Source organism: Lacerta agilis, chromosome 12, assembly GCF_009819535.1.
Source record: "Lacerta agilis isolate rLacAgi1 chromosome 12, rLacAgi1.pri, whole genome shotgun sequence".
NCBI lineage: Eukaryota > Metazoa > Chordata > Lepidosauria > Squamata > Lacertidae > Lacerta > Lacerta agilis.
Window position 1 is genome coordinate 19,592,316 of NC_046323.1, and position 20,185 is coordinate 19,612,500.

Sequence of the window (20,185 nt, forward strand, 5' to 3'; positions counted from 1 at the left end):
TAGTCCATCAGCAGGACACCAAAAGGAAAGCAGGAAGCTGAAGTCTATAAATATTATCACTTAATTATATGAGGCTTGTATCGATGAGTCTTCACCGCAGGCACCATAACAAACAAAGGGTTTCCTCTTATTGTAGCCATGTGATTTTATTATTTGCTGAGAAAAGATAAGAGCTGCTAACTGGAAAGTAGAAGCACTCCTCTCTGATGTAACTATTTCACTCTCCCATTGCCCTGAGTTGCAAGGGCAGCCTTGGTTCATAGAGTTTCTTCCAGTGGTGTAGCAGTTCCAATGGAGGCTCTCACATGGACTCTGGGAAGCTCTTGCAAGATCTCACGAGAGCCTCCAAGAGCTCAAAAGCTATTTTTGTGCAAGGTTTTCCCAGCATGGAAATAGCTTTTAAGCGCTCCACCATCATTGCATTTAATTTGTGCAATTTCAGTTGGCCAGTCACAAAGTATGTAAAGTTGAAATTGTACAAGTTTAAATGCATGTAAGTTGTGAGTGATCTGTAATCTGTTTACAAATGTGCAGGTTGAACTGGTGCTAAATGGAGTGCAAAAGCTAGCATAATGTGGGAATCTAAACCTAAAGATGCTGGTTATAGCTTATAAAGCCCATGTGACCAAGCTGCTTGAAATGTCTCTTTTGACAATCTGCCCATCCTTTAAGAACGGATGTTCTGACCCTCTCGCATGTGTAATTTGTAGGGGAAACCTACTGTGAAAGACTTTTGTATTTCAAGGAGATAGGTTGATTGGTCTGTAAGATTCTTCCTCCCTGCTTAGTAGCACCTTGGCAACTGGCAAGGGTTTGGGGTTTGCTTCATTGTTTGCTTTTACCCAGGCATAAGTAGCAGCAGGATGTGGGAAGACCTGCTGGTGGGCCAGGTGTAGGCTGAGTACCTGCCAGCAGGAATGCAGCTGCAGAGTTGATTAACTGTGCTGGTCCCTGTATATTGGCCTAGTTTGACAGGTGGGTTGAATTTGGGTATTAGGCCAGCAAGCATGTAGCCACCAAGAGTATAGAAGAGCAGAGCTTTTTTCAGCTCCAGCACCTCTCCAGTGGGTGCCATTGCTGTTCTAAGAGAACGAGGGAGGCGTTCATGGTGAGTCCTGACATCTCTTTTTCTAGAAAAATAGCACTGTAGAAGAGTATATAAATTTCTCAGGTGGGGTCTGATCCCTGGAGGTTCAATGTAGGCCCTGACATAGCTCAGCTGGTAGAGCATAGGTAGGCAGGCTAAGACCCAGGGGCCGGATCTGGCCCAGTCACCACCTAAATCCGGCTCGCAGACAGTCCAGGAATCAGCATCTTTTTACATGAGTAGAATGTGTCTTTTTATTTAAAATGCATCTCTGGGTTATTTGTGGGGCATGCCTGGTGTTTTTACATGAGTAGAATGTGTGCTTTTATTTTAAATGCATCTCTGGGTTATTTGTGGGGCATAGGAATTAATCCCCCCCCCCCAAAAAAAAATATAGTCCGGCCCCCCACAAGGTCTGAGGGACAGTCAACCGGTCCCCTGCTGAAAAAGTTTGCTGACCCCTGAGGTAGAGGATGAGGCTCTCAATCTCAGGGTTATGGGTTCAAGTCCCATGTTTGGTAAAATATTCCTGCATTGCCGGGGGTTGGACTAGAGAGGATCCTTGTGGTCCTTCCAACTCTGATTCTGTGAAAGGGTGAGACAAAGAGGTGAGCTGGAATCTTCCTGTTACTGATCTCTGGGGCTCAGGATATCTGAACGGGGAAGTGTTTTATCTTGTTCATGCTATGTTAGTTTGCTTTAAGTCTGTTTTGCTGTTTTTGTTGTACTGTGTTTAAGCCTGCTATTTAATGAAAGCAATGTGATGTCCCTGAATCAAAATGAAAAAGAAAAAGCTGTTGCATTTGGCAAAAACACCATTGCACCCTGTATGTGTGGAATGTTGGGTTATCTTCCTCTTCGTTTGAAAACTTTCCTTTTCCCCATAAGGATTTGATTCTGTTCCTGTTTAATGCATCTGGTGTGTGGTGCTGCTGTTTGTGGTTTTGCTGCTCCTTTCAGTTAGTTAATTTGTGCTTTAATGGTTGGGTTATTTTTGCTCTTATGTTTGCTTTTATATTTGTAAGCCTCTTTGAGCAACTTCTTGGTGGATGGGGCATACTGTATACCCATTAAGTGGGGCATATACTGTACCCATTAACAAAAAAAAGCTAAATTCATATTTGACTATCATCCTGCATATCTTCATAATTTCTTGTTATTTCTGGAAATAATACAAGGTGATGCAGCATTATTAAAACAAGCATTTATGTGGGGGGGGGGGAATACAACTGGACCTAATGGTCAGGGGTCCCTTTATCTTTACCTTTAAGTAGTTTTTAATTGTATATTTTATGAAACAAGGGAGATTTAGTACACACATCGAATTGTTTCAATTTTTCATAGCAATAGGAATGATTAAAATCTTGTCTATACAGATCAGAGAAATGTTTTCAGGGAAGGAGGAAGAGATAGCAAACTATGACAGATGCTAAATGAAAATCCTTCATCCAGTCTAGAAAATTGTTGGAAAGTAATAGAATACCTGGAAATTTTGTGCCATATGGAAGAAGTTGGAGACTGACTTGATCTTTCAGTGATATTTATGTTAAAAATAAAATGTATTGGAAAGACCTAGACATATGCAATTAAAATGAATAAGAAATTAAATGAATGCAATTCAGATGAATTTTTAAAATGAATTGAAAAATTAAAACAAAAATTTGCACACCTTTTAGTAAAGAATTTTAGCCTATTGCAACTTGACCAAACAGTATCTAATTGATGCAAACTCTACTGTGTTACTGAAATTAAAGGGTTTAGTTTGTTCATATTTCCTGGCATACTGATTTAACTGTGTTCTTTTAGGATTTATTTATGTTTAAGTGGGTTGTAATTGTGCTGTGCTTTGTGATGCCTTCTGAGCACTAAAGTCGAGTCATCCTGTACTATATTTGAAACTGATTTATTAGCTGAACAACATCATTACACAACGTAAACACCATTAAGCATGGTAGATAAATGTAAACATCTAGCAGGTATTGCCTCTGTCCAGTTGTATTTCACATTTCCCTAAAGCTAAATGGTCACTAATTTAATTCAGGCTGAAATTAGTTGCCAACTATGTCAACTGCATTATTCAACTTTTTAGAAATAGTGTATTACACTGAAGCTGGCTGGAAAATTACCCTGAGGCATGCTGCTTCAGTCTAAAGAGTCGCACACACTACTAACATTTTGGGAGCTGTAGTTTTTTGAGGGTGCTAACGCCCCTGTTCCTCTCACAGAGCTGCATTACTCAGAGTAGCTTAACACTCAATTCCTCTTTCAGGAAACAACAGGAATCATAGTTCTGTGAGCGGAATAGGGGTTTTCTAACAACTCTCAGCACCCTTAACAAACTACAACTCCCAGAGTTCTTTGGGAGAATCCATGACTGTTTAACGTGGTATCTTAGTTCTTTAAATGTACGGTGTGATTGTGGTCCTGGTTTTGATTAGCTGGTTATCTCTGTGTTCTTATCAGCTATGAGTTCACCAGGTGGAAGAAAAATAAGAACATAGATAGGTAGGTATAATAAACCTTTAATTTGTGGGTGCTGCTTAGCCACAAAAATGCAGAAGGCCCCTGTTGAAAAGTGTTTGGTGTTCCAGAAGTGAGTGTCTCATCATAGCTAAAATAGGCACATCACGAAATATGTCAGAATCAGATAGCAGCCTCAGCACTGTCACACTTTGCAGAGCAGGGAGACAAAATAAGACCCTTTCTCAGTAATTGGTTGCTCTACTGTACTTATCCCCATTTTCTTACTGCCAAGTCTCATTTGCTCATTTATTCTGTGATTTGGATTGACAGTGCCTCTCCACAGTCATTCTCATTACAGTAGCCCAAGGGACATAGTGGTCTTACTTAACGTAGGAAGGACTCAGACAGGGAAATGTTGCCTGCTAGATTCCTGCTCAGAAGATTCTGTAGTGCTGATTGTGACATTTGATTCTTTCTGCTGGTAACTTGCTAGATGAGGCAGCTGGCATGACTATAGTTCATCAGACATCTTTTGCATGCAGTGCAAATGCTGCTCTTGGAAAAAGACCACAGCTCAGTGGCAGTCTGACCTGGTATAAAGTAGTTTCCTATTTTAATTTGTTGTGCCCAAAGTAAAAGGACAGCTGAGACACAGATTTCACTATTTAAAGGTGCATAAGCGGGCAGCACCAGCCCTACCATTGTGAAGCAGCTGCCTCAGGCAGCTGATTGTGGGTGTCAAGAAAGGCAGAAAATTATTACCTGTAGATATTGTTGTATTGCTTCTCTGCCAGGGAAGGGAAAGAGCTGCTTGTGGGACTCCTGCTTCCAGTGCCTGCCTTGGATACATGATGTGGGGTTGAGGGGGATTTGGTGTCCTGCCTCAGACAGCAAAATGTCATGGGATGACCGTGGCTGGTGCTACGGATAAACGTTCTGTGCACTCCACATTGTGTGCAAACACATTCGTCATGTGGGTTGTGTCCATTTGTGTTTAGACCTAGCCTTCCAGCCATGCCCTTCCTTGCTTCCAGCCTCTGCATGTGGTTGGGCTTTCTGCATGGTGAATGAATGTATATGTGGCGGGGTGCATGGCATGTTTACATAGTTTACCCACTACCAGAGTCTTTACAGCATTAATGCATTCACAAACATATTTAGCACATATGTGCAGATTTCGAAAGGCATGTGCTGCTTGACTGAGAGCAGAAAGGGCCGGGTGCGAAAATGAGAAAGACATTCCACTTAATCCTGTGGCGGAAAGCAGGGTTTGTGAGCCTTTGTACTTGTCACTAGTCATAAAAAACAATATCCTTCATGGCTTGTGCTTAATTCATTACCATTTCAATATGAAAAAAGGGCTCCATCCCTTGCAAGCCTTTTATCCCCTAATTAGATTTTCCTGTTATTGATGCTCTCATAATAATGGCTGCATCTGAATGGAATTTATGCAGTTAGATTACGTTTTTTTTAAAAAAAAAACTGCACAGAACCAGCGCATAGAGGCACCACATGTAAAGTGCCACTAACTGCATGTCGTTTCCCTGATAAGCTCCCCGCACTGTTTTGCACTGTTTCTCTCTCTCTCTCTCTCTCTCTCTCTCTCTCTCTCTCTCTCACTCACACACACACACACACCCCTTCTCAACCATCTAATGTTGTGACATCTATGGCATTTACCAGTAAATGTCTTACTATGAAATGTCCCCCCCCCCTTTCTAGTACAAAACCCTTTAACACTGAGGCAAATCGCGCTCAGCCGAGAGAAAGCGAATGCGTGCGTCGGAGTGATTTAGAGGACACAGACTGTATTTCCAATGATGTCATTGTAAATGAGGCTGAGCAGTTCAGCTGAAAACACCCATCTGAAAGCCAAGACCTTCCTGGTGGTGGAAATTGCTCAGAGGCTGCTGCTCAGGGCTTTACCCACATCCAGTAGATTAGGGATGGGGAACCTGTGGCCTCTGAATGTCACTGGACTACAATTCCCATCAGCCCCAGCCAGCATGGCCAATGGGGAAAGGTGAATGGAATTGTAGTCAAACAACTTCTTCTGTAGGCCTGCAGCTCTGTAGTAGATACATTGAGTTGCTGTTGAGTTTTGTCAACAGACAAGCCTTCTGATTTAGTGTGTTTGTTGCGTTAGTGGCATTTAATTGTTCAGACTTGTTGATGGTAAAAGAAAAGCACCCAACTAGTTCTTTAATGTACACACACAGCTGGTGAGCAGCCTGATAAAAATGTGGTTAATTCTGCATAAAGTGGCATTTAACCACTAACTGAAGTTCTTTGTATTAACACATCTAAGCTGGTACCAGGAAATCATTTACTAGCCTTGTGTTGTCCAAGTGACCACAAAAACAGTAGGGTATCTCATAGTTCTTTAAAAAGTTTCCAAGTAGTTCTATCCAAGGAGGGTGCAATGGCGTGCCAAATTATTATTATTAAATAGTAAATAATAATAGGAGGATAATGATATTGAGCATTAGCTATACTCGGAGCAGACACACTGGAATAAACAGTTGCATAATGTAATTTCATTTATTTCAATGTGACTGCTTGGAGTATGACAAATAGTTCTAGTTTCCTTAGATGTATCTGGCCTGTGTTTTGAACAGGGACAAATCTCTGTACTATGATTCATTACCATTCTATAAATAATGACCAGCACTATGGTTTTCAGCCAAATTGGAACACAGCAATTACGTGCTGAAAAGCTCTAATACAGAGTAGGCAACCTAAGTAAGGCCCGTGGGCTGCATGCGGCCCAATTGCCTCCTCAATCCGGCCCATGGATGGTCCGGGAATCAGCATGTTTTTACATGAGTAGAATGTGCCCTTTTATTTAAAATGCATCTCTGGGTTATTTGTGGGGCATAGGAATTCGTTCCATTCCCCCCCCCCCAAAAAAAAAATATAGTCCGGCCCACGGCTGAAAAAGATTGCTGACCCCTGCTCTAATGCCTTATACAGATTTATTTGGTCCATCTACTTCTGCATTTTTTTACAGAGATGGTTTCAGACAGACCTCTTGATGCAGCCATACATGGAAAAGCCAGGGGTTGACCCTGAGGTCTCCTATGTGCAAAGTATTGAGCTGAAGCCCCAAAATTCCACCCAGTTGTGAGCGCCTTGTGCCAGTTAGCCAAATGAAAAGTGTTATCCACCATTTAGCAGTGGTATCCTGAGTCGGGCTCAACATGTTAAATTTTATTTGGCCAATACCGGTTTGTTTAGTCGTGAGAGCAAGTTTTGACTGACTTATCTTAGAATGATTGTCATCATTAGGCGAAATAGCTCAGCACAACTGCGGAGGATGATTTTGTTTTCACGTGATGTAACCTTTCCCAACCCAATATCCATTTGAAGTGTTTCAATTAAATGAGTAAGACTGTGTGAATGAAAATGGGCACTTGCCTTTTAAAAACCATGTAAATGGAGTTTAAATGATTCAGCAGAAAGCTGTTGCTGAGGGCCACTATACTGACAATAAGTATTTGGTGTATTATACTCTTTGCAGAAATCAGGATACATTGGGCAGTGTTGCAAGAACAGCCCAAGGTAATTCAAATGTCTGTGCTTCACCATCAGATAACTTACATGGTTATATGATAGCATGCTGGTGTGGAGTGGTTATCTCAGATCAGCTCTTGCAGAGAGCCTTGTAATCAAGTGATACCCGCTGGTGGAGACAAGTTTATCAAGTGAAACCCAGAGCGTGTCATAAGTACCACCTCACTTCATCAGAGAAAATTGGATTCCACTTTAATCAGATAGAGTATTGATAAGTGTTTCACTTCCAATGTAAGGATTTTTTTTTTAACTGCTTCAAAGTGGGGGGGGGGGGAGGGAAGCTCCACATCTTTAACCCAGGGTGTATCAGGTTGACAGTTCAATAGCGGGTGCCATACAAGTAAATTGGACTCATACAATGCTAGGGCAACCTAGCCATTTTTGTCACTTTCATCATTGTCTGGAATATGGAATATATGAGCAGGTTCACATTGTCAGTCACACTAGTATTAAAAACAACAAACTGCACTTCCTGTTGATATTCCCTTTTCTACACGAATATTAAAAGTTGCCAATGCACTGGGTCACCCTATGCAGCATGGACATATGAAATAAACCCAGGCCAATGTATCGTGCAAGTTCCTATGTAACTCTAAAAGCCCTTTTAAGTTTTTGCAAAATAAACGGCTTCTAATATCATGCTCCCTGATTCAGCAAATTGCTGCAGGTGCAGCTGCTCCCTTGTCCATCCCATAATGACAGTGAATTGTTCCTTAAGCAACATTAAGAGCGCTTCACAGCAAGCCTTGTCTTGAACAAGGGTTGCCAGCTGTCTGGTTTTCCACACGATATCTCACTTTGGAGACTATTTCTACCTTCAAGCAAGGGCGAATTATTTGTCCCCTATGCAGAGGTTAAGGGACAAATCATGCTGTTGCCTGCACAACTTTGGGGCCTTTTGGGGGGCACTGTGAACAAGTCTTTCTGACATCGGTTGGAAATGTCCATCAGACATTTCTCCATTTTTTTATTGGCTTATTAATAAGGCAGGTGCAGGGAGCCACTGGAATAAAACTGGAGCTCCTGTAACATTGGTCCTCATGCACATTGTGGCAGGTAAGAATGGTAGGATATGGGATTAGTTTGGATAACTAAACTTGACTGAAGGAGCCATGATTTGATATCCGGTTCTTGAGCAGAGAGGCCTGTAAATTCCCTGTTCTCAACCAAAAAATTATTCCTCCCTCTGCCATACCTGTTTAGTCTTGTTACAGACTGTCCTTTGCTTGGTTGGTGCACCCAGTACCATGCTATCGGCAGATGCCAATAGATGTGACTCTGTCATATTTCCATGGGCTCAGGCAGCTGAGCCAATGAGCCAAGTCACCAGCACAAACTGCAGAAAGAGGATGTCATGCCAGTTATGTTTTTGCTCTGGGAGGCAGTGCAGTGCAGAGGAAGGGACACCACAAATGGGATTGCAACATTAAAGGAAACCATTGCACTTTACTCTTGCTGTGCCTAAGTTTTAAGGAAGAGGTTTCTTTTCATGAAGAAAACAAAGCCAGATGAGGCACAGGCAGGAAGCAGAACTTCCCGGTGATTTTAGGTGTGTTTTGACGGCTTGATATTGCACTGGTAGGCTTATCTAGATCTTTAAAGGTGTTTGGAAGGCAACTGGAGGACAGCAACACGCAATGATAAGGCTGCTAGTTCACTGAGCAAGAATGTATCATCTATCCCAGCATAGTTTAAGATAAGCAGAACACAGATAGCCCTTCTTTAGTTCCACAACTCGATACCGTTCCATCCACTGGACTTGAAATGGGTGGTAAATTTGCACATGACCACAGGACTAACACAACTGTAGCCTTTGTTTAAGTGGCGACCCACAGTTCAGAGGCTAGAGGCCTATTTAAAAGCCATCCCTACCCCCACCCCTCTCGTGAAAAGGGAAGTGAGCTGTTCTGCTGGTTGCACCTCTTATCTGGCAACACCCAGGCTGTGCCCCTGTCTCCACCCATTCAGCAGAGAACTGACAAAGAAAAAGTGTCCAGGGGAAACATCTCTTGGTGAACCGATTCTGCAGATGCAAAGTTCAGTATAATGCAATCTACTATGTATAGCCTTTCATTGTAGGACTGCCTCTAGTACTGTCACTGGCTGATCCACTGTTCAGGTGGTAGACCTGATTCAGTCCTTAAAGCTTCAGCCTACAACATTGCAGCTATTTATACTTGAACGTAGGGCTTTTTTTCAGCTGGAACTCAGTTCCAGCACCTCTCAGGTGGGCACCATTGCTATGATAAAAGAACAGAATATTTTCCCAGAAAAATAGCACTGCTTGAACTGAAATCATTTATTGAGAAGGCTTTGCTGGAAGGGAATGGTGTTTCTGAGGTGCACAGAACTCTGGGGCATTTTGGATCAAGCTTGTCTTATCAGCTGAGCATGGTGAGCACTCACTTGATTATCTTGTCTCTAACAAAATCGGGGTTGACGCTGGCACTCAAAAAGACAATTTAAATCTCTTAAAACTGACTTCATTTGCTTCAAATTTATTGCACCTTGTGATGTCGTACCCCATTTTATTTTAGCAGAAACATTAGGAGGCAGATCTTGGTTTGTATATTCAGCTTACAGTGAGTATGAAATTTCGAAAAACAAATCCATGTTAAAACCACGTAATGGGAAGATCGGTGGATCTGGAAGTTTAAAAAGGCTATTTAAAAACCTGAAACAAAACAAAAATTGAACTTCAGTTTTAGGCCAATAACATGGGAATTGTATCATAAAACATTTTAATGTGAATTACTTCTTCACTACCACGAAATGATAAAACTATTTACAGTATTTTGTTTGCAGTTTGGTCACTTTTACATTAGCTGTAGACATCTGCAGATGTTCTTAGGTGGAAATAGGTATATGCACCTTACTCAGGCATTTAATGGCTGACTGATTGCACATGTTCCTTCTATGCAACGGCTCTCCCACAGTGCACTGTGCCAGGAGTAAGCACTTTGTATTTACATTCCCCTTTTTATTTATGGCTCAACAACAAAAAAGAAACCCAAAAGAGTAGCACTTTCAAAGCTGAACACTGCCAAGTATCTTCATCATAGAATTTTGCTTAATCTGCATTTGCTTACATTTTCAGCCCTGATTTTTAAGTTAGATGTGCAACAACAGGCCTAACACAACAAACTATTATAGAGCTGCACTGCTCCTAAATCAAGGAATCACTGCACACCTAGATTTTCCCCAAAAATCAAGGCACTTTTCTGAGCAATGACAAAAGCTCCTTCCCTTGCCATTATAATGTGTCTCCAGTCAGGAAAACCAATTTGTTTTTCTGTTGAATGACAATGATATTTTTCTGCACAGGGTTATTGAATCATGACATCTTTTACACATATACAGAGTATTTTAGCCAGCAATGTTATTTCCATGTTAGAACAATTCAGTTGCCTCTGCACACAGAATTGCTATGTACATTCACAGTTTTCATGGATTGTAATTAGCTTCTCCAGTTGTGCTTTTAAAATTCCAGGATTTCCCCTCCCACTAGTAGTAAGTGCAAAGCAAAATGTCTTGTGCAGCTACAATGGTTGCAGAGTTATAAACTCCAAAATAATGAGAATGTTCTTTCATTCTCCATTTTCTTCACCCGCCTTTTCAGGTATAGCCTCCAGGCTTCGACGGGGCTTTGAACCCTCGGTGGTTTCTGATCCTGACTTATTCAGTCCACACGAAACAGTAGCATAGTGGATTTGCTTTAGGTTCTCCAGGGCTTTGTTCTTAGCATCTTTGAGAAGATCAGCCTGCCCCTGTTAAGAACAAAAGCAGTCACAACTATCAATGATGAGACCATTTTCTAGACTTGATTCATTGTACCACAGCCTAGTTCGTGAAGATGAAAACCAGATTACTTTGAGCTAACACACACACACACACACACTGGATTGAACTGCATTCAACTGGTTGAATACATTTAAAAGACAAGAATATTTCCCACCAAACAATTCTTGGCAAATAACTTTTATTGTTGTGGGTGGAATCCAAGAGCCATCAGGAGTTTATTATTTCTTGTGATCCAGCAACTGCAGTGCCTTTATACTGAGCTTCTTTGTAACATTCAGAGTTGGGAACCAAGTGCCCAGGGACAGCAGCTACCTTTCAAAAAAGAAAGCTTTTGTCCACAGGCTTCAGGTTATTTTCAGTTTCGTTGACCAGCACTCCAGACGTAGGCAGGAAAGCCCTGTTCTGAACAGGAGTTCCAATAAGTAAGCGGTTTTGGCATGGGTTGAATGGCTTATGGGACAGGAGCAGTGCTTGTATGTAAAGAAAATGACCATATAGGAAGGGTTGGGTGATACTCTGGTAATAATCACATTTTTTCATTAGCAACTCCTCTGGAGCTGTTGGTAGGGTGGCAGCATAGTCCTCTCACAAGCGTAAGGAAAACTGCTTCTAGGACAATTCCCCAGACTTTCTCTGCAGGGTGGAATGCTCTGCAGAGCAGAAAACCACAAGTCTGGCAAGGTTCCAGACCTTGAGCATAAGGCAGACACTGCATTCTTCTAAGAAAAGCAGCTTGGACCATAAAATCATGGTCTAAGAATACAGAGCAAATCTTACAGAACTGGGAAAGACACCACTAGCTGAATAGCTCAGTTGGCAGAGCATGAGACTTGCAATCTCAGGGTTGTGGGTTTGAGCCCCACCTTGGGGAAAAAGATTCCTGCATTGCAAGAAGTTGGACTTGTGGTCCCTTCCAACTCTACAATTCTATGATTCTAATTATTTGCATTGCTATCCAATGTTACATAAACATAGGGGTTTTGGTCTTTCTGTTTTATTGAACATTCATATGGCAATGTTGAGCTTTTTCTGTAGGGAAGAACATCATTGAACTCTTCAGTGGCATTCTTTAATCTGTCAAAACAAAACTGGTATCCTTTTAAAATTCCCATGAAAAAGGAAACAAAGTTATATGAAACATTATATGGCCAGAGCAGATGAATCATATGTACGTTATCACAAATGTTTCTGTGAACTTCAGCACAGAATCATTTATTTAGTTCATGTTTTCACTTTGGTTTGTTTAAATCTAAGCTGACTCTTGCTAAAATAAACTGAGTGAATTAAATGCTGGGTGCAATTTTCAGAGTGCTTAGAATCCAACTGCAGCCAAGCTGAAGCAGTTTTCAGCTGCCTTGTCTGCTTATCTGTTGCTTGTAAATAAAGTGAGCTATAACTGACAGGAAATTCAGAAGCTGCTAGCAACTGCAGAGGAATCCCAAGCAAAACTCAACACTTGGCAATTTTTCTCTGCAAAAAGGGCATAGCCACATCCATCAAAACTCCAAAATAAGTCTTTGATCACAAATGTAAAGCAAATTATTTAAGAAGCTTAAGGCTGATACATGGCTTCCAGAGAACAGTTGCTACTGAGTGAGCTCCAAGGCCTGTTCCTAAAGGTGAGCAAGTTAATTTTAATGGAAAATAATTTCCACAAATGGCATATTCACTGCCCCATAAGGTCACTGTGATCGGCTAATGGAATCTGGCTAGTTTCTTTAAGGCCTGATGATTATTGGCTTGTGGTAACACAGAGCAGACTTTACTGATAACACCAGTGCTTGTGGAACACTATCCCTACTGAAATGCAAGAGTCCATAAAAATATTGACATTTCGCCAGCTCCCTAAAAATGTGCTTGTTTAGGCAAACATTTCCCTGAATTGAACTTGTGGTTTGTTTTTGTTTTTAAACTGTTTTAATTGCTCATTTGCTTTACGTACATTTTAATATTGTTGTGTATTTTAATTATGGCTTGATTTTATAGTTGTAAATGACTTATATGCCAAAATGGCTTCCAAGAGATAAATTGATAAATAAAATGTTGCTTTCTGAAATATTACTAGTAAATGAATTGTTTCATAGGGTCCTGAGTTTGCGTATCTTAGGAGAGCAAACAACAAGATAGTTTTCTTTAAATGACTTGTTCACTTCCTAAGTGCAGCACTAGAGGCCAGGAAAGGTGGGCTGCTTTGCTGAGATGTGTGGGAGGGAATTAAGATGAGGTTTACATTTGTATGTTGGATGTGTTTCTACAATAGAATTCTATGACAAGTTAGGGAGTGGGAAGAATGAAGCTGAGAGGAGGTGAGATGAAACTGTATTTTTGAAAAACTGAAAGCTTTCAAAAGTGTGTGGGGGAGAGAGAGAATGCCATGAAATGTGATGTCGTTAAAATAGATTCCAGAGTTTAGTGCAGAGATGAGTTACTCTGGGGAATAAAATACAGACAGGCAGCTGCACTAACTTTGCCACTTCTTCCATTTAGCTGAATGGAAAACATTGCTGATAACAAATAGAAACAAATCTGCATTTTAATTGTATACTTCCATATGAAAAAAGCTTTGTTTATTATATGATTTTAAATTAATGCAAAATGTAAAGCAGAAATTTTAAGATGGAGTAAGCCTAGAGAAGAACTGTGAAGCAAGCATATGCAGTTGCTAAAAAGAAAAGATGTTAATACTTGCTCTCCTGTGTACCTCATTAAGTACCATTGATACTTTTCAAAAGAGCGGCAAAGTATTTAATTTAGCTGCTTCCTTTCAAAGAAGTAAACAGATTTCTAATAGCTTCACAGAGCCTCTTTAGAGCCCCAGCCACTTCACATAAAAATCGGTTTTAATGATGCCAAGTTTATAGTCTGACAACGGGGGGGGGGGGTTCTGCTATCACTAGAATGTTTTTTAAAAAGAAAAAAATTGAAACAGGAACACCAACATTGGCAAATGTTCTTTTAAATCAGGCATCGGCCCTCCAGATGTTTTGGACTACAATTCCCATCATCTCTGACCACTGGTCCTGTTTGCTAGGGATCATGGGAGTTATAGGCCAAAACATCTGGAGGGCCGCAGTTTGGGGGTGCCTGTTTTAAATAACTGTTTTAAAGAAACAAAAAGGGCAGTGATCTTTCATGTCTATCATTTCCCCATCTCAAATATGGCCATGCAAAGGTCTAAATCAACTAGTAAACCACCATGCTTATTCAAGGGGGTGCATAACAATCAGTATGTTTTATAGTGTCTTGAGGTTACTGAGGTGTGGATATAGCAATCAGAGGTTCAACCATGAAGCTTAATGGTTTGGCCATGGCCACAATGGTCTCTAAGTGTAATTTACTTCACATCACTGTTGAGGACCTCATTTTATTTGCACAAGTTCCATGTGTCAAAGGGTAGGGTCTAAATATGACACAACGTATATCCTCCAGGCCATTGATTCCATGTGCCAGTGGCCCTTATTTTAGACATGTGATATTTTACAGGTGTAAAGAAGTAGCAGCCTTTGTGCACAAGGCAGCTGAAGCGGTTAAAGAAGAGTTGGGCTGTTATACGCTTTGGCCTCTACAGGTGGCACCCATCTAGGGGTCTTTTTCTCCAATAGATCTTTATTTCGCATCCAAACCTGATACAGGGCTTTTCTAACTATATGGTTCTTAAAAGCTTTGTGGGCCTTAACTTTATAATACCAAAGATATGCGTGCCACCCTAATACATTATCAAAACCTTCCAAGTCTAACACATCAGTATTTTCTAACTTAAACCAATCCTTCAACCAGCAAAAGGCCGCTGCTTCAAAATAAATCCTTAAATCTGGCAGGGCGAAACCTCCTCTCTCCTTTGAGTCAGTTAAAATCTTAAATTTGATTCTAGGTTTCTTCCCCTGCCAGATAAATTTCGTCAAAGCTTCCTTGGTAACACATTCATCTTTACGGCTGCGATTCTGCCCAACAAAAAAAGTTTCAATCTTGTCCAAATCTCCATATCTCTTTTTATCTCTGTCCAAACTTTTTCATAATTGTCCCTGAACAGGTTTAGATTTTTTGAAGTTAAAAAGATCAAATATGTCTGCAAGATGGCCGAAATATGTAGATATACTGCAGCAAGAAGGTCAGACCTTTAAGCTGAAAAGTTACGAACAATTGAAAGAAGATGTTACCGACTGGTTGCAGTATCACCAAATTTATGAAACTTTTAGATTGGACAAAAAAAAATTGGTTTTCAAATAGAAAAATCAAAGCTGGAAACAGAATTAATCGAACTGAACTCTAAAAACCTTTCCAGGATGTATAATTTGTTGCTAGAGTGGCATACAAAAGATGAAATGGTTAAATCTGTAATGATAGATTGGGCAAAAGATGTTGGACACAATATTATGATGGATGACTGGGAAAGGTTGTGGAAGGAAGGTATAAAATTTACAGCTTGTAATGCACTGAGAGAAAATATTATGAAGATGATATACAGATGGTATTTAACACCAGTGAAGTTAGCTAAGATATATCATGTTACAAGTAATATGTGCTGGAAATGTAAAAATGTGGAAGGTACCTTTTATCATATGTGGTGGACATGCCCAAGGGTTAAGGCTTTCTGGGAGAAGATTTATAATGAACTTAAAAAAGTAATGAAAATTACCTTTAGTAAGAAACCAGAGGCCTTTCTCTTGAGCATGACCAATCATGAGATACCCAGTCAGGACAGAGTGTTTTTTATGTATGCCACAACAGCTGCTAGAATTTTGCTTGCAAGAAACTGGAAAGGTGAAGAGCTCCCGACAGTGGAAGAATGGCAGATGAAGCTGATGGACTTTATGGAACTCGCCGAACTGACTGCGAGACTCCGAGACCAGAGGGAGGAGAAGGTGCAAGATGAGTGGAAGAAATTTAAGGACTATTTTAAAAATCGTGAAAAATTAGACATTTGAAGCAGTACCAGTCTGTTTAAGTGGCTTTAGCTAGTTGATGTTAGATGAAAACAGTATACAAGAAGAAATGTTATGAATGGGTAAGGAATGTTTAAGGTTATGTTGCTTAAGTAATGAAATATATATGATTAGTTAGTATTCTGAAGTTTATTAAGAATAATGGTGAATGATAAGAAAATAGTTACAAAGTTACCAAAGTATATTAGTATTGAACGCAGTTGAGAGAACGGGGGAAGTCCCCCTAATAAGATTTGAAATTAGAATTAAACAATTACTCATTTCATTGTTCCGGTGTAGGTATGTATAAGTCTTTTATTTTTATTTTTTCTGTTATTGCTGTTTTAATGTGTATGTTGTGTTTTTCTTCTGTTTTTTTGCCAATTGTACCTGTTTGATGTATTTGTTGTTTAATGTAGAAAATAATAAAATCTTATAAAAAATAAAATAAAATAAAGAAGAGTTGGGCTGATGCTAAGGTTGCGCCCTGAATGCAAAGGAGACTTCAGGAATTGCTTGCTCAGAAAATCCTGAAGATTATCTGTAGATCTTCATCCTTGCAGATTAGTGCTACTTCGCACCTGACACCTAGGAGCCCCTGTCCCCAATAGCGCCTCTGCCCACACTGATTTTCACTGCATTGCATTCATTTCATCACTTTTCCATTTGCATAATCTCCAGCTAAGGTCAGCTAAACACATCAATGTGAAAGACCTCTTGTTGAGACCCTGGAGAGTTGCTGCCTGTCACAGAATCTGTTGCTGTTGGACTCCAACTCCTGTCAGCCCCAGATATCAAGGCCAGTGATGACAGGAGCTGATAGTCCAGCAACATCTGGAGAGCCAGATGTTCTCCATCCTTTACGTCTTTGATGGCTAAAACTAGACAAGTATTCCAGCTGCATCTAACTAATAAAGGGTGATGCTATACTGCTCATATCCAAGACACACGTTTCTGTAAATTCAACAAGAGGACAGCATTTCCATTTTAACTATCATCGAACTTTGTATTCAATGGAATCACACTTGGTATAGTGTATTCAACTTTAAAAAGACATACCTTTAAGATTGTAATATTCCAGGTAAAGCTCTCCACTGCTTTTTGTAGCTTTCTCTCCTTTAAACCTTCCTTGGCTCCTATACTTTGTAAGTTCTCATGGAACTCCATCGCTGGGGGAAGGAAAAACAAAACAAAACTGACCTAAGAGAATATGAAGAAAATGAAGCGATACCTTATACAAGAAATCTCTGCCAACTATATATTAAGTCATGTAAGATTTGCTTTAGCACAATGATTTATTTGTTCTAAATTAATGTGTGAGAGAGCACACAAAATAACAGGGATCACAACTGAGTATAATCTCATTTTCACAAGGGTCTAGGGAGGTTCACCTGGTGCTGCCTCTCTTAAGCAATGCAACATGATAGTTCATTAACTATTTTTGCATTAATACATACTGGATGTATTACGCTTGGTTTCTCCCAACTAAACAAGGTGTCAGTTAATGACAGTTCATTAATTCTGAAACACAGTGACTTACAAATCTTTGCAATTTCAAAAGAGGAAAGCAAATAAAGAAAGGGCCATCTCAGGGCTCTTATAAATAACTAAAATATTTTCCCCTTTAGAACTGTATTCTTGAAAGTTTCAATGCAGTGTCTAGAAAGGTTCTAAAAGGCAAAATAGTCAAACGGCATGAATGATAAATTGCCCCAGGAAACACACTAGAAGGCTGCCATTCGGCTAAAGAGTATTACTGCTGCAATGAATACTGTCGATAAAACAACATATATAAAAAAGAAATGGAAGTCTTAACAGGGAGAGTATCTTTCTGATGCAAAGAAACAGAATAATAGCTCTAGGCAGATGGCTTTACCTGGTTGATGAGCTGAGGATACCACTTTAGGACACTGAGAAATCACTTTTTAAAATACTATTTATAAAAGTATTAACTTGTCAGGGAGATGACTAGGCTACAATTGTTCTACCTGACCTAGGTTTTTTTATGTGGAATTGCTTTGTATGGAAGAAGATTCACTCGTGTGAGCCTCCATCTGAAGTCTGAGGTGGGGCAACACAAACACACACATACTTCTACAGCAAAGATAAAACTATTGTACCTTTTACCTAAAAAAATTAGTAGAGATCTATGTAGACTCATGCATATGCATATACAAAGATACACAGCCCATGGGACAATTCCACTGCAAACAAAGTTACACCCCCATGTTTTTGTGGGACTAAAAATGCAAGTCAAGGTTGTTGCTTCCTGAAAGAATTTGCAAAATCAGGATGCTATGTCAAAAATATTCATCTACCATTTCTCTTTACTCCTTCATAAAAGACGACTTGGCCATAATTAAATGCAGTGCAAAAAATATCCAACAAGTTGTGTTTTTTTGCACAACATTTTTTTTTCCACAAAACAAACATAAGGATAACTAAACACTGGAGGTTTATCAGCCAGACCAAGGTTACTTATTAATACAAATATTTGATAGGTTAATATTGAACCATTTACAGTGGCTTGCTAAATCAGAACCTGAGCCATGGAGTAAGTCAGACTTCACACGCACACCCAGTTCAACAATTGCATCCACCACTTCCCCAACTCAACTTCAGCACTGAAGGCTTTTGTGCTCCATGCCGTAACTACTTGAATCAACAGTTTGCCACACGTCTTACTGAAAATGCCTGGGAATGGAAACAGTCTACATTATTAGTACGATCAGACATCCTTTCTATTGCCCATTTATTATGATTGTGCACGCAAAAATTTTGCTTCACCTCCAATCAGTTCACATCCCATAACATCCTGGTGGAATACTGTAACTTTTTATAGCACAAACAATAGCTCAGTCTTAATCTCAGGGTCATGAGTTTTGAGTCCCACGTTGGGTAAAAGGTTCTTGCATCACAGGGAGTTGGACTAGATGACTCTCATGGTCCCTTCCAACTCTATGAATCTCTGAAATGGTTTGTTTTCATTGTACTTTTGTTAACAAAAGCTATAATCCTTCTTGGGAAAGCATCGCAAAACAAACTAATACAAGACTAATGCACTAGAACATGTTGCAGAAACATCGTAAATCACAGCCGTCTTATGAAGCTGTCCCTAGGAGCTTCAGTGTATAAGGACCACAACATTCTTCACGCCGACACAAAGAAATGGTCCCATGAATGCAGAACACCACCTCCAAAATGCATGTGCTAATCAGACTGCTTAGTTGGGGTAGTAAGTAATTCCACTGATACTTTTAGCAGTGCAAACCTGTGCCTGCCTACTCTGCTAAGTTCAATGGGTTCCTACTCAAGAGTAGAACCACTTAAATTAATGAATTTCTAAGTTCATGTCCATTAACCTCAATGCATCTACTCTGAGTAGGACTAGTACTGAATACCACCCAATGGGCTTACTCACAGGTAAAGGTTAAAGACCACAACCTTCCTAGACAATTCATCAGACAGGAAGAAAGAATTTTAACTAAAAAGCTTCTTATGCTGTTTAGACCAACAAAAACATCTTTGTTTTCTTTGTGATAAATTCAATGATATCAATTGCACTTTAATCTCCAGCACTTTGATAATTAAATCTTCCTCTGTTCAACTCAACTGCAAAAAATGCATTCCTATCTGGTCCTAAGAAATGTAAATACACATGTAAGACATGTATTACTTTCTGCTTTACAAACAAATCTAGGTAGAAATTAAATGACCTATAACTGTGAGATCCCCTGGCTCGCAACGCACACCACTATACAGTGGTGCCCCGCTAGTCGAATGCCTCGCTAGACAAAAAACTCGCTGGACGAAGGCATTCGTCTAGCGGGAGGCTGCCCCGCAAGACGAAAAAGTCTATGGGGCTGCCTCGCAAGACGATTTTTTTCAGGGTTTTTTTCGTCTAGCGAAAACCGCGGTTTACATTGCCGCTTCGCTAGAAGAAAAAACCGCTAGACGAAAAGATTCGTAGAATGAATTATTTTCGTCTAGCGGGGCACCACTGTATATATATTGCTTCCAAATGGCATAAATCCATCCTTAGAGAAATCCTGCCAGCACACTATATTTTCACTATTTCATTGTCAAATAAAAGATGGAAATAATTGAGACAGGGAAGCTGTATACTATGTATTATAAATATTATATGTGATTTTAAATGCTATTAAACTTCCCTGTCAGGTGGAAGCTGCTCATTTAATTCTTGTTCCAGTTAACGCTTTTAGAATTTGGCATTGGCAGACTGAGGCAAATCTTGATTCTTTTCCAAGTTAAGGCTAATGTGAGACCTTTGGCAAATCACTTGCCAAAACGTTTCACTCAGCCAAAAAGTAAGTTTTTT

The 20,185-nt window shown here is 40.0% G+C and overlaps 2 protein-coding genes across 6 annotated transcripts in view; one reads left to right on the forward strand and one right to left on the reverse strand.

The window, feature by feature from the left end:
- TBC1D5 (TBC1 domain family member 5) overlaps positions 1-20,185 on the forward strand; it is a 289,347-nt gene that overhangs the window by 260,320 nt on the left and 8,842 nt on the right. The gene's annotated exons all lie outside the window — the stretch shown is intronic.
- The window catches only part of PLCL2 (phospholipase C like 2), an 81,940-nt gene continuing 71,345 nt past the window's right edge, over positions 9,591-20,185 (reverse strand). For 3 of the 4 annotated variants that reach the window (XM_033166084.1, XM_033166083.1, XM_033166082.1), the window contains exons 6-7: positions 16,906-17,015; positions 9,602-10,890 (exon numbers count right to left, since the gene is read on the reverse strand). In XM_033166084.1, coding sequence (XP_033021975.1) covers positions 10,711-10,890; positions 16,906-17,015 — 290 coding nt within the window. In that variant the 3' untranslated portion in view covers positions 9,602-10,710. Of the gene's footprint in view, positions 10,891-16,905; positions 17,016-20,185 lie in introns of all 4 variants that reach the window. The other variant, XM_033166085.1, reaches the window with a different exon arrangement.